This window comes from Geospiza fortis, unplaced genomic scaffold (assembly GCF_000277835.1).
Source record: "Geospiza fortis unplaced genomic scaffold, GeoFor_1.0 scaffold100, whole genome shotgun sequence".
Lineage (NCBI taxonomy): Eukaryota > Metazoa > Chordata > Aves > Passeriformes > Thraupidae > Geospiza > Geospiza fortis.
In genome coordinates, this window is record NW_005054350.1 from 3,616,061 (window position 1) to 3,630,571 (window position 14,511).

A 14,511-nucleotide genomic window follows, 5' to 3' on the forward strand; every position below is an offset into this window, starting at 1 on the left:
GGGTAAGTGGGTTTGGTAAAATGAGGGTTTTCCCTGCATGTTTTGTAAGTGCCAGATCCCTGGCTTAGCAAAGGTGGCCACTGATTTTGGGCATTGCACTGAGCTCCTGAAGAGGAACAGGCCATGGGCATCTCAAAAAGTGGCAAAGAAGGATGCTTTGAATACTGAGTTGGGCTCACTTCCAGTGGCTGGCTGTTCAGGGCTGGCATAACTGTGGCTCTTCTTGGCCTTCATTTCCCTCCCAAGACCCTGAGCTGTGGGTAGTGTCAGTGACCCTTCTTTTGCCTCGTCCTCCAGCCCTAAGAGAGAAAACACACAGGAAGTTACTGCTGGTCTTACCACAAGCGAGTACTATGCAGATTTTTCTCTTGGAAATCTGCCAGGTGTGCAGCAGGAGGGCATAATGCATGGAGTATGCTGGCTTTGAATCAAAAAGATCACAGAGAAGTTGACTGCATGGTGGCTTTCATGGGACTTGGAGGGCTCAGAGTGAGACATGCTGGAGAAGAATAGTTTATGTTGTCTTGGCAGTTTTAATGACTTCCACATCCCTCTTACATCCTTGTGTGCCCAGGTTTTGGAAAGCAAGAATAGAGAAACAGGATGAATAAATCCAATTCAACTTGTGTGCATGAAGGCATTCTTATCTGTCAGTCTCTGGTGGATTATTGAAGAAAATGCATGATTTTTAGTGGAAAATGAACATACTACCATTTTTCTTCTAATTTTGTTGACCCTTCTTAAAGATGATGGGTGGGAGGCCTTTTTTGATGTTGAAGTTTTGAAAGAGGTGTTGCTGTGAATAGTGCTAAAATAAATAGTACCTTTAGGATGAAGACTTAATTATGTTTGGAATTCAAATCTAATTCAAGGGTATTCAGACACATCTGCATTTAAGAATAGTAAGGCTTGATGTATTGAGCCTCACTTTCTTGTGTGAGAGTTTTAAGATAGATGCCTATATAGGTATTTTAATATTAGATGTCAAGTAGGAAGAAAATACTACTAGACAGCAGCGAGAAATCTCAGTGAGTTGATGCTTTTATCTCTTCTTGCTCTACTGATCTGTGGAAGGAGAAAGCTTAGGCCTTATTTATGCCAGGCTTTCTGTCATCAGTGTGGTTCCCAGTACATAAGCATGAACTGGAAGGCTTCCAGTCATGGCTCATATGGATGCATCCCATGCACTGGGGGTTACATGGGCTCTTTGTGAATTTCAGCAGATGCTGGGCATCCTATTGTAGGCAGTTCTGGTAGGGGAGGACAAAATAAGCAAAGAAAAGATCTCAGCATAACAAAATAATGTATTTGGTTTTAAAATAAAGTGCATATTTCAAATGCCTGCACAAAAGAAATTGAAGGAAATTGCCAACAGGGATAAGTGACCTTAGTTGCCTATATTTGTATGGAGAAATACTGAAGATGTTAAGTATGCAGTGAACGAATGAACTTTGATTTGGTGTTATCTGAAAACTACATTTATTCCTAAGGAAAACATTGAGATTTGAACTTAGAAAGAAGAACTTTGAGGAATTGTGGGCCCCTGGTATTAATAAAGACTTAAAGTAAAAGATAAGACTTTAACAGAGATTTTCTTGTCTAATTCAGTAAAAATGTTGCTTTAGGAAGGAAAATGGAATTTTAGTTGTCATTGTTAACAGCAGTTGAAGAGAAGAGTGAAAAATGAGACATCTGCCATGATGTTGTGGAGAGTTAATATCATGTCCCTGTGGGGCATTGCTGGAGAAAGAACAAAGATGCTTTTTTGGGGGGGAGGTGTGGAATAGGTAATGGATAATGAAGTCCAGCTCCAGGGCTGGCTGAGGTGATAGTTTACCCCCGAGTGGCCAGTGAGAGGTGATGGGTGATACTGGGAGAGCACAGAGCTTTGAAAAGGAAGAAAGGAGCAGTGTATGATTTGTCAGAGGGGAAGAGAGAGAGAGCCTTTAACAGGATGATTCAGAGCAGGACAGGATCAGAGTTGCAGTGCAAATGACCTGCACAGCAGCAGAGCTGTGGATGAGTCTTACCCAAGCCTGAGTGTGTTTGCCAAGTGTGCAGTAGGAATGTTGCAGGTAACAAGAGGATTAAAGGTGTGTAACATCCTGCATTCATGTTGGCAATGAACATGAAAGTGGAGAAGCTTTTTCATAATATCTGTTAAAAAGGAACTGAGGAGTGTTTGCTCTTTGTTTCTGAATTAGTTTATCACATTACAGCATCAGATTCAATAAGGAGACAATATTGTTTTATTCCTGATAAAACCTTAAAACAGCTTGCATGACACATGCAACTATGATTGCATTACTATATTTTATTACTGTACACTTTAAGAGGAACAAAAGGAGATGAGACACTTTGTATAGTGCAAAGACATAGCTGAGGTAAAGAATTAAGAGAACTCCTTTTTCATTTACTTGAGAGAGTTTATTAACAGCTGGTGACAGTTCTTAACAGATCCAATAGTGCTGAGTTATCAGTTTAGAAAAGCTGTAACCCGCTTGAAGCTCTGGATCCATCAAAAATGATGGGAGAAACTGCTGATGGCTTGAATGGAGTCACAGTTCTGCCAGGAGCACACATATGTATTGAATGAGCAGGCAATTGGGTAGCTCTTGGAAAAATTAGAATATGATCAGAGTAACAGAAATTTTAAAAAATAAAAATCAAGACCTATGAACTGTGCGAATTCACACTGTTTTTGGGAAGAGTTGATATCTGTACAGGCCAGAGGAGGAGGAGTGCAGTATCTGTATTTATTATGCATCTACAGAAGAGATTGGCAGCTATAATGGAGTCCAGCAGTACTTGGAGATGCAGATCTACCATAGTATTTTTCTTAGAGTAATAAAAATTGATGTGATCCCAAGGAAAACTTACAGGTTAGCTGAAGAGAGCAAGCAGTGGAACACAGAAAAATCCTATGCTGATCACAGCCTTGTGCAGAATAGAAATGAGACAAGACAATAACCATGTAATTATATCTTAGGAAGTAGCACTAAGGTAGCATGGATTTGTTAATTTGCAATTTAAAATATTTTTATTACAAAATGTAGCAGGGTATTAATAAAGAAGATCTCTTAGTCATTACCTTTACTTTGTGCAATGGACAAAAAGTGCCTATGACTGTTCAAAATGAGGAGTAGCTTCCATGAAGTGTTGAATGGAGAAAAAAGAAGGCATGAAAAAAGATTGGCACAGGGAAGGAAAGTCCTGATTGCCATTGGCCTAGAAAATCTCTAAGAATTTTTCTTGTATTCTCTTAACATTTTTACAGTTTTCTCTTTCCTTTCCTAAGCAGAAAAATGAGGCATATAATTACTAAGTCATCAGCTGTAGTCTGATACAGAAATCATGAGTCATAGCCAAAAAGCCACAAGCTCTAAAATGTCATCCCATTTCTTGTTACCTTCTAATTACAGTTTAAAGGAAAGATATGTTGATCCTCAAAGCCTAAATATTTTTCTTAAGAACTTGGGTCTCTGTGCTTCCTGCTCAGAGGGGGTCTCTGCCTCTCCTAATCCAGTCTGCTTCCTTCCACTTCCTCATGTTCTTGCTCTTTTTGACCTTCTTCCCTGCATCCTGATGTGTCTTACTCCTAGATATCCCTTGCCTATATTTGTCTTTATATTTTTCACTTTCTTTTCGCCGTCAATGTTTTCCTCTCCCTTCATTTAATTACAAATCCTATTCTTTGCGTATTTATCTCTTTTCCTTCTATGGCATGATTGCCTTTGCTTTCTTTCATTACTTTTCCTTTTATTGATGCTCATTCTTGACTCTTGTATTGATGAACTTGTCATTTTTAGTAACTAATCTTACCAGTTTCAGATTAGTTACCAAATGTCCAGTTTTTGATAATTCCAAAGATACCAAAACTCCACTTTCTGGATGTTTAAACGTGAGTCTGAACTTATTTTTATTTTTTTACTTGAGGAATCCTCATTCTCTTAAGGGCAAAGAAAAGCTCACTACTGTAGCTAGGATGCCTCTTGAAGATGTAAAAGCTAGAAAGCAAATACAAATTCAGTTTATTGTTAATTTGGGGGGTGTGAGTAAAGACTGTTCAACTCAAGGAACATGAGTTAGTGACTCTCATGTTCTTCTTGCTCCCTTTCCCTAGGTTAGCCCTTTTGTTCTTTCTTCATCCTCTTCTTCCGCTGTCCTCCAGTGCATACAGGCAGTGTCTGTCATTCCTGAGGGCAACTTGAGTTCTGTTGTTGTAGCAGCAGCAGCTTGATTTCACTCCAAACCTGCAGAAGTGGGCTGTGACATTTAATTATAATGTTAATCTTTAACACAAAATGAGTTTCAGGTTTGTTGCCAATATATGCATCAGCCACAATGTTGCCAGAAAAATCAGTGCTTATAATTTCAATTCTGGAAGAAGCGGTCTTGAAGGAGCTGCCTGTGGATGTGAGCAGAGGAGTCTGAGACACCAGAGGAAGCCTAGGGAGATGCTCTGAGCTGCAGGGCTCTTAGACCAGCTGGTTATAGCCAAAATGGTGCCTCTGTGTGATTGTGGCGTCACATCACTAAAGTCGACTCAGTAGCTTGGTTTTTCTTCAGACAGAGGAGTGCAGATGGGTTGGCACATCCCACATGCTGTCCTACAAATACCCTGGGTCAGTCCATTCTAACATACTGAGTTATCTGTGTTACTTTTAAAACTCAGTCTTAAATGTGTGCTTCTTACCATTGGTGGGAGTACAGGGAGCTGCTGCCTGAACGGATGAGACAGTCTTCCCTCGTGCTTGAGGAAAGTTTGTCATGACTCCTCTTGCTGAGGGTTTGACAGAAGAATACTTTTCAAATAGAAATTTTAAAGAACAAAAAATGAATGTGAAGGTTTGGGGTTTCTTTGTAATTTTCTTTTTTCTGTCAAATGTGTCTCTCTGAAGACTCTTTTTAGAAATACAGGAAACCTCCAATGTAAGTCACTTTCCTTCTTTAAAAAACTCTTTCGTTTTTTCATTTCAACAAACTGAGAGTGAAAAATGATCTAATTTTCCAAACCATAGTTTGTTTATAAACTGCAGTTGACAGTTAAGGTTGTGCTGTTTACTAGTAATGAATGCATTAGCTTTTATTTGAAAACTGTCATGGAAAATTACTGTTGAATATTTTTTGGCAGTAAGAGTGGTAAAAATGCTGCACAGATGAATATCTAGTTGAATGGTTCTGAAGTCTGGAAAAGTCTTCATTTATGTTAAGAATCAGCAGCTGCAATAGTTTTTTAAGGCTTCACCTGTTTACCAGAGAAGCATTTCATCCTGCTTGGAGACAGAGACTGTTCTATGACTTACGGGGAATTTTTTTTTCTCCAGTGCTAATCAAGGGAGTGTGACCCCTAGGCTACATTTACGAGTTACTGCTTTTTCAGTCATGTCAGCTGAAGAGAGAAGAAATTTCTACTCCCAGCCACTCTAGATAAAGCCAGTATAAATGAATTGGCTTGCCATATGAAAGCAAATTCATTTCAGTCTTGATAGATGCATGTGTGTGCATCAACAGTATTCTTAATGGTCTCTGCAGAAATGTAGTAAATTCCCAATGGAGAGAGTCCACAAGTGACTGTGAACTGCTTTGGGAAATCTGCTAAGTGTATAGCTGGTCTCAGGGTACAGAGGCACATGGAATGCTAATAATTACCATAATGCAGTGTATATTAAAATGTTGTAAGTCAGTCACTTGCACCAACTAGGATACTGTCTGGGTGCATGAAAGACTTGTTATTCCCCAGCACATGCCCTCATGACAGTACTATTGGGGTTTAAAATACTGATGTAAATAGGAATAAATAGTTGAATTTAATAATAAAAAAAAAGCACTCCAGAGTTTGAGTGCTTTTCCTTGAGGAACTGCTTTCATGGAAGTTTATCAAAGGAGCTGCAAATTAGCTTCTTGTTGTTACTTTTAGAAATTCAAATTTTATCTTTCTTGTTTTGGTCCAGGCTGATTTATATGTTTTCTGTGCTTCAGGACTTGTTTGGCACTCTGTTAAAAGAATGTTCATAGTATTTCAGCTTTGCTGTGAGGTGCAGCAATGAGTGCTTGGTGCTACTCAGAGGATCTGTGGACAGCTTGGCTCCTGTTCCCTTGGACCATAGGAGATGCAAGTCTAATATTTTAAACCATCAGTGATTGCAAACATTGGTGGCCTAGTGTATGCACTGCATTGCTATAGGTTTAAAATTAGTACATTTTAATGAAGAAGTAATTTTTTTTTAAAGTAATGTCTTTTTAAAGACAACATAATGTTTTTTTCTTCCCCTGTCTTGACTACATTTCTCTGAATTAATCTTCTATCGTCTTGTATCATAAAGATACATTGTTTTGGTCACCTGTCATTTGACTTCACAAAAGTAGCCCCTAATGTTAACAAATCTGCTAATAACCCTAGCAGTTAAAAAACATTCTCAGCAAATTTCCCCTGTTTATAGTTTGTAACAATCACGTGAATGTTACCATTTTAAACACCAAAAAATTTATTATGTGGATCTGAAAGCAAGTGAACCAGAGGTACCAGTCCTTTAAAAGATAATATGGGATGCAAAAGCCTTTTAAAGTCACTCTTTGCTCTTGGTTTTGAAGTCAGACACCAGCACTAAGCATTAGCTTGCTTTGGCAACAGTTCCAAAGGAAAATAAACAACTTTCACTCTGTTAGGTGAGTGTTCCCTATTAATTCAGGATGTGTTTAACCTTTAGTTTCAAAGGGAAGGTGACCAGTTCAGTTTGAAAAATGAGGTTTTTCTGTGCAGGTGACTCTTCCCAGAGCTGAGTGTTTTGCATGCCATCCACATTTGTCATATGAAGTCAGTGGGATCTCTCCTCTGTGCAAGCATTGTGCCAGCCAGTTGGTTGAGCTTCCTTGGGCTTGTCAGCCAGTCTGATAAAATAGTCCTTCCAGTTATGGGTACAAATCACAGGCTTTTCCAAACTACTGCAGTAAATCCTTCCTAATCATCACGTGAACATGTACTCTTAGAATACACATGCACAATCAAGCAGATGCATCCTGTTCTGGTTTTTGAGTACATGAGATCTCAGAATTCTGTCATGCATTTTGTAGGCTCTATGCTATTGGGTCCAAACCTGCAAATTCTAAACCAGCTGTGTGAATGCAATGAAGCTGAAAAGCTAAGACAAAAAATGTAAAATTTTAGATCCGTGTGTTTTGAAATTAAAGTTTTGGATAGTTCCCCTTTCACATGGATGGATTTCTGTGGAACAATTAAATTCCTTGAATAATTTTTTTCCAACAGGAAATCATCCTGTCAGGATTCCTTGACCCTACTTTGATAAGGATTATTAATACAAAATGATAAACCTGCTGCTTGTAGTGACATGATGCTTTCCTAATGCACTGTGAAATTTCAGTCTTCTTTTTGCTAAGCTGTCAAGCCACTTTGATATAAAACTATTTTGTGTTTCAGAAAACTGAGATTTCAATTTAATGAAACAGTTCAGAAACTTAATTTTTCTTTATTGTGCGAATTTCTAAGTGATATTTCTGAGCTTAGAGGAAATGCAAAAATTGAGAAGTGGGACTTACAAAAATAGTAATGTTTTTACTTTAATTTGCTTGAACTTCATATATCTGTTGAACTCTTTGAAATCCCAGAAGTATCAGATGAAACAGTGGCTTTTCCCTAGTTTATGAATTAATGCTGCTTATTCTCTTGAAGTAACTATTTGCTCCTGCTTAATTTAAGCCAGCATGTTTTCATGTTCCCTCCATGGCTAAACATCAATCATACAATTTAAATAATGAAGCCAGGCATTAAAGACACATCTTTTTAAAAGCCAGTATTGTAAAGGATCCAAAGAAAAATCTTACAGGGTAGGGCCTTCTTGTTGTTAATACCAGGATGCCTATATAATAAAAACATTATTGAAATGTGTGATTCACGTAAGACAAGGAATATTTGACAATTACTCAAAAAAGAGAAGTGACTCAACTTTTTAGTTTTGTTCTTCCATTGTCTCTTTATCTGAAAACTCTTTTTTTTCTCTTACAGATAAATCAGGCCGTTTACACTGCACAGAAATGGAGGTAAGAGAAGTATTTGGTGTTCTCTCTTAGTGGTGATTTAGCTGAGCTCTTTCTCATTAACTTATAGTGTACATGTAGTATGCTTACAGTGTGGAGTTATCATTGCAAAGTTGTAATGTTTATTGTATTTATGACTTTCACTGGAAGCTGATAAGTGTGTCTTAACATGGGATATTTAGTCTCATGTTCAAAAATATAGGAAAAAAAAGGCTGTGTGGTTTTTCAAATCCACGATTAAAGATTTGTGATGCAGCCAGTGTAATCTCATTTGATATTAATCTCTTAAAAACATATGTGTATTTTAAAGAATATTTAATGTAGGTAATTTCTGTTGGATAAATTATTCTGTTACACTTACTTTAGAAAGGACTAATCAGTCATGGAATAAATACTTAGTTGTTTATGGAATGGCTTGGTGATTTTTCACAACCTGAGAATTTGGGTGGAAGCAGAGAATACAAATGATCTCAGGGTTGCTTGTTCATTTAAAAGCATCCTGATTTCAGATACTTTTGGTATGACCTTTAATTTATCACTTTGCAATGTTTTGGGGTCCAAGAAATATTGTTGTATGTCTTGCTGGGGTAACAATAGAAACACAAATCCACTTAAATCTGCTTGATTTATATCTTGACCATTATTTAAATCTGTATATTTGTTACTGAACTGTGATTAGTATTGTAATTGTTTTATATGTCAGATTCATAGATTTAATCCAGGACTGAATGCAAAGCTAAGTAGAACATCTAGCTGAACAAGATGCTGTTCTCATAGTCTAATTTTTATTATCATACAGAGTAAATAATACAGTCTACTTAAATAAAGTTTTTCAGCAATAAATACAATTTCTGTGTCCTTTGCAGGGCAGCCTTTTTTCACTGCCTTTGAACTTTCTTTGAAATGTAAAACTGAGTTTTCACTGCAACTGTTCCATCCGTACCTCAGGCTGAGCCTGGAGATGGGACAAGCGGTGGAGCATCTTTAATTGGCAGCTTGTCAGTGTTCTCATCAATAATATATGTGAAGGTGACAAAGTACTGTTACCAAGTGATTTATTCATAGATAAACTGTGCAGGATGATGGCTGGCTATAATGAAAAAATGAAAGACTAGGTAATTCAACTACAGATGGTAAAATGCTAAGGCTATCTAGGTGTTTTCAAGTATTATTAACAGTAATAATAAAACTAGAAATGTTCTTTCTGCAGCATACAGTGTAAGTAGTAATTCATAACAGAGAGAAGTACAGAAATTGGAAGTAGGCATGTTTTATTGCTTTGAGTGGTTTGATTTAAACAAATGCATCCTGCATTTGCAAAATCTCAGTTCACAAATCTAGTGCCTTATTTACAAATTATAATCTAGTGTGTTTTATGCTTTACATAGTAAATGTTTACAATTTTGCTTTCTGTTTTTAAAAGGAAGGTAATCAAAGGCCCTAATAATAAAAACACGGGTAATGTACCACTGTTAAAATGTTTATAACAAAACATAAAGTCCTTAATTTTGGGAAAGTAGAAGTGTTATTGCTTCAAATGAAAATGTCTAGTAAGAGTCAGCTCAATATGCTATATTTCATCTTCCACAGGAAAAGAGTTTTCTAATTTTGATCTTCTAAAAGTGTTTTTGTTAATAGTTGAAAAGCAGATTGGAGCTTCCCATGAGACAGAAGCTTCACTTTAGAATGTCTCTAATAAGCAGCACTGTGACCATTATCATATTGACTCTTCTCTTTATCTCTGTCATTTTGAAGGAGGCTGTGAAGGAGTCAGTAACTTTTTTCTCCTCCAAAATTCCTTTGGGGTTGCAGCGTTAGACTTGAAGTTGATGATGTTTGTGTTTTTCAGAACTAGGAATTCAGCAGAGACAGCTCATCTCCCTTTTTCTGATTCCTGTGGAAGAGAGTGTGGCCTAAATGAACATACTAGGATATGTGGGAAACTTCTTAAAATCTTAACGAATGACAATCATAACTTTTTTTTACAAAACATAAACTATCCAGAATTAGGACACCTTTTATTTCAAGCCAGCAATATGAATGGTGTGTCAAGTTCAGAGTCCAGGTGCCATAGCCATAACAGGAGGATGGGAGTAAGGAATAAGGTGACCTTGTTTAATCTGCACCTGCCTATAACTCTGTTATGTACATAATGATAGCGCTCCTTAGTCATCTCAGCCGAGGTGGTGAAATTATATAAAATATGCCAGCCTCATTTGTAAATATTTAGTGCTCACAAAGAAAGTATTCTGTGAATGTGAAGTGATTCATATGTAGGAGGGTTTAATTGCCATCTATTTGAAAAGACCCACCTAAGTGAGCACAGGCCTGTTGTGTGTGATTAATGCAGTTAACCAGGACGTGTGCTAACACAGAGACACACGCAACCTCTCACGCTGCTTAAGGGTCAGAAGGGAATTAAATAGCCTGTCCCAAACAATGGTGAATAAATTACTCAACACCATTCAGTCCAAGTCAAATCACAGAAGGAATCAATTGTAGAAATGTTTTGTGGAGACTGTGCGCTGTCTATGCAAATTCTATTCATGTGCTCTCGGTATCACTATTAAAAATCTTAATGTATATTGAATATCACAGTACTTATCTATGGAGCTAATTTTTTTTATCCTTTTCATTGGCAACTTGAAGCATTGACTGTATTTTAGATAATAATTCAGGGGAATAAATATACAGTTTATAAGAATACAGCGTTCACTGTCATACAGATGAGAATATACCTGTTAGTTCAGTGTATTGATGCAAATAAAATTAACCACCTGTCTCATGCACATGAAAATGAGAACAGGTATTTAATAGCACAGAATGTTAGGATTTCAAAAGAGGTGTCATAATTTTGCATTAAAAGCCATGCCACACCTGTATTAAAGTGTGTTGCCTGCTCACAATTCAAGCAGTGTAAAATGTGTATTTAGCATATGGTAATATCTACGGTTCATATTTTTATCCTTGTTGAGTATAAACAAAAGTAACATTCTGATTGAAGAGTAATTGCTGCAGCAAACAATCCTTGTCATGCACAGTAATAGTCACTTTGTTCTCCTTCCTGAGCATTAACCTTATGGTTACAAGGGAGAAGAAATGTCACTGCACAGAGGACAGGCAAAAATGTTTGAGAATAATTTCTTTTAGTAAAATATGAATGCATGTGACTTCCATCAAAAAAAGTTTTCATTATGTCCTGAAAAAAAAAAATTCTCTGTGAATGCTTGGTTACAAATCTGGTAATTCTGTGAAAGCTTTTGATTCCTTGTGCTTTTAAGAGGAAAATTAACAAGAGCTCTGAATTGCCTTCTAGAAGCCAAAGCAGAATCATGCATCTTTTCTTGCAAGCATTAATTTGTGCTTGAGCATTATGTGGCAGTTCTGATAAGTGAAGCACTCATCCCTTGCTGATGGAATTATCTATCTCGCAGAGAAGCTGCACTCCAGCCTTTGAGGGACCTGTTATTTTAGATACCTGAAAGTCCATTATGCTTGTTCATTGATGTGGGGGTTCTCTGGCAATCAGTCTGACCTCCAGATTTTCCTGAAATACTCCATAGTTGCAAAGAAGCAGCTTAACAGACACTTAATTAAATAGCAAACACACAAAAAACCAGAGTTTAGGTTTTGACCTTTAGTGTTTTGTAATGAGCTACTTTTTCAAGAGGAGCTTTGCCTTTTTGTAATTTGTATAAGTTTCTAGCACATCAGGAGGAGATTTATCTTGGAGAAAAATAGATTTCTGATTTTTACTTGCTATAAGCTTGACACATTGCATTTTTCATTCAGCAGTTTCATTGGGAATACACAGCAAATATTGGGCTGGAGAACTAATAATGTATTTGACTAAGCTGATTTAGTGATAGTCAAATCCTGCCATCTGTCCAGAGTTCTTGAAGAGAATTTGGCTGTTCCTTGTAAAGGCTTTGTAATTTTGCAGTATATGATGTACCTTTATTAATCTACACATCCTGAAGTCACACAGGATTTATGATGGAATCTCCATTCCAGTGATACCACTGATAAACCTTTCAATCAACTGGGGAAGAGTCCAGAGGCAGTTTCAGCCTTTGGTCTTCTGACAATTTGAGATAATGGCTGGTGGAAAACTAGGTCTTACAGTAACTTGGGCCCTTCCAGGGAACCTTTTGTCTGCAAAAAACACAAATAATAGAGCATAGAGCATGAAGTGGTGTTGGTGTTTATTTGATATTTTGGGGGTTTTCTTGGTTTTGGTGGTTTTTTTTCCTCTGTTTTTTTTTTTTTTTTTGGCTTTTAGTAACTACAGAATTCCCTTTTTTTGGTGGGATGAGATAGAAAAGTCTGCAACTATAGATGGTATGAATCTGAAACAGGGCTCAGAGTATTGGAAGAGTAAGATAATTTTTACAGAAGCCTTTCTATATAAATTATATTAAATTGTGCTTGAGAAGATATCCATGTAATCAGAAGCATGCTAGCACACCTATGGCAGCAATCATATGTACTCATTGATAGCTATCATATCAATTAGCTTTAAGGTGCTATTTTTTGAGTAAACCAGTGCTGGTGGATGTGTTTGCCTGTCTGTTCTGACCAAGAGACTAATTTGATTACTCATTCAAATTGGAAGAAAAAATCAAGCTTTAGATGTTTGCATACCGACAATTTAACAGCCCTTTGTGTTGTCCTTCTTTGTTGTTCTGTATAATAAAAGACAAGTTTAGAGTATCAGTATGAAATAGCAATGCTGTCTCATACCTTTTTTTTCCTGCTAAATCTCTTGAAGCCTTCTGAGATTATTAACATTTTCCTATGAGCTCTGATACTTAATTTTTGTGTTAGAGATGCTGTGTTTTCCTACCTCTGCTAATTTCCAAAAAGTTAATAGTCAAAGCACAATAACATAAGGAGCATTCTGTGGATGAATAAAAGAGGATAATAGTGTGGTTGCATGGTGGGGGTTCTTTGTTATTGCTTGAAGGACTTTGCCTAGAGCAATGCTGAAACTGAGGTAAAATACACCCTGGGGTTCAGTAAGTTCAGTTTCAGTGATAAGTTTGACCTGATAGCTTTAGCTTTTGGATCTGCAGGGGACAAACTCCAACTCAACCCCTATTCCTGAATGTCTCTATTCACTCAGAAGTTCAACACCCACAATATAGGAAGTGCAGGAGATACACAGTGATGAGAAAAAAATATGTAAAATGTAGGTCAAATGACAGATTAAAGCAGTTCAGTCTCTGAAGATTTCCTGTTGTTTACATCTCTTCTTTCCCTGCACCACTTCAGTCTGCACAGGGCTTACTTGCAGTGATAAATTTAGGAATACTGAATCGGTTCAGTTTGGTATTTGATATTTTGAAAGCCAAGGAAAATGAGACTTTAGCGAATTTTCGGGGTTTTTTTCAGATGAGCAAGGAGCACTTTAGTGGGCTTGTTAAGTATATTAACATAATATTGCATTCATTTTGTGCTGCATTTTTTCTTCCATATTCTACTTTTGATGTTGTAGGACATGAATAACTTCCTTTGACTGAAGTAGAGATTCATGATGTTTCATTAAGAATACTGGGGTTTTTTTGTTTTTTTTAAATGTTACAGTTTTAATCTTAAGAGAGAAAGTTGTTCAAGCAGACCTTTTGTGTCCGTGTGTTTCTACTGATGTCTAATTTGTTAACATTTCTGTGTGACTGGGTTTAGAGGCTCTCTAACATAAAGTTCCTTGAAATCTAAGCAGCATTATTTCAACAATAACCTGCATTACTGGCCATGGCTAATTTTAACATGGCTAATTGCTTGTTAATCAGTTTTGAATTTGGTCAGTGGTCAAAGAAGATAGGACCTCAATGGAGCTAAACACTTTATTTCACTTCAGCAGTTCAGTTACCAGGCACCGGTTTCCCAATTTAAAAGCAAATGTTGTTTTAAGTTTAGGCATTAAGAACATGTGGTAAGGATTGAAAGACAGTTGTTTTCAAAATGTGAAGAGATTAAAAGTGAGACAAATAGTTGTTTATGAATAAGGTGAATCCATAGTGCTCCCAGCTGCTTTGTTAAATACACCTGTGCTCTTCTTTCAACTGATAACTTATTAACATTGAGTCATTCTAACATTCCTTCTTTGAATGCACTTAGAAATATTGATCTAGTTCATCTAAACAATTCTTGTATGAAGTATATAATGTTTTAACATTTAAATTCTTGTTAGTCACTTTATACTTCACATGTATTAGACCTTTAGCAATTTATACTTAAGAAAATAACAAATCCTTATGAAAGGCTTTTTTTAAAATGCAGCTTTAGCTGACCTAATGCAGATGAACACATGGAATTTTTAATGAACAAATAGACAGTGCTGTTAATCTTTATTTGGTCTTCAATATCTCTTGCTGCCTTCTGTTATTTTGTCTCTCTGCTGGAAGCAAGAAGAACTGCTGTCCTGTGCTTATGAACATGAAGAAGCTTCATTTA

General features: G+C 36.7%; 1 protein-coding gene across 1 annotated transcript in view; it reads left to right on the top strand.

Annotated features, from left to right (window-relative positions):
• The first annotated feature begins 8,026 nt into the window (after positions 1 to 8,026).
• SPIRE1 (spire type actin nucleation factor 1) overlaps positions 8,027 to 14,511 on the top strand; it is a 109,898-nt gene continuing 103,413 nt past the window's right edge. Inside the window, exon 1 of the mRNA XM_031058866.1 lies at positions 8,027 to 8,058. Coding sequence (XP_030914726.1) covers positions 8,053 to 8,058 — 6 coding nt within the window. The 5' untranslated portion in view covers positions 8,027 to 8,052. The remainder of the gene's footprint in view (positions 8,059 to 14,511) is intronic.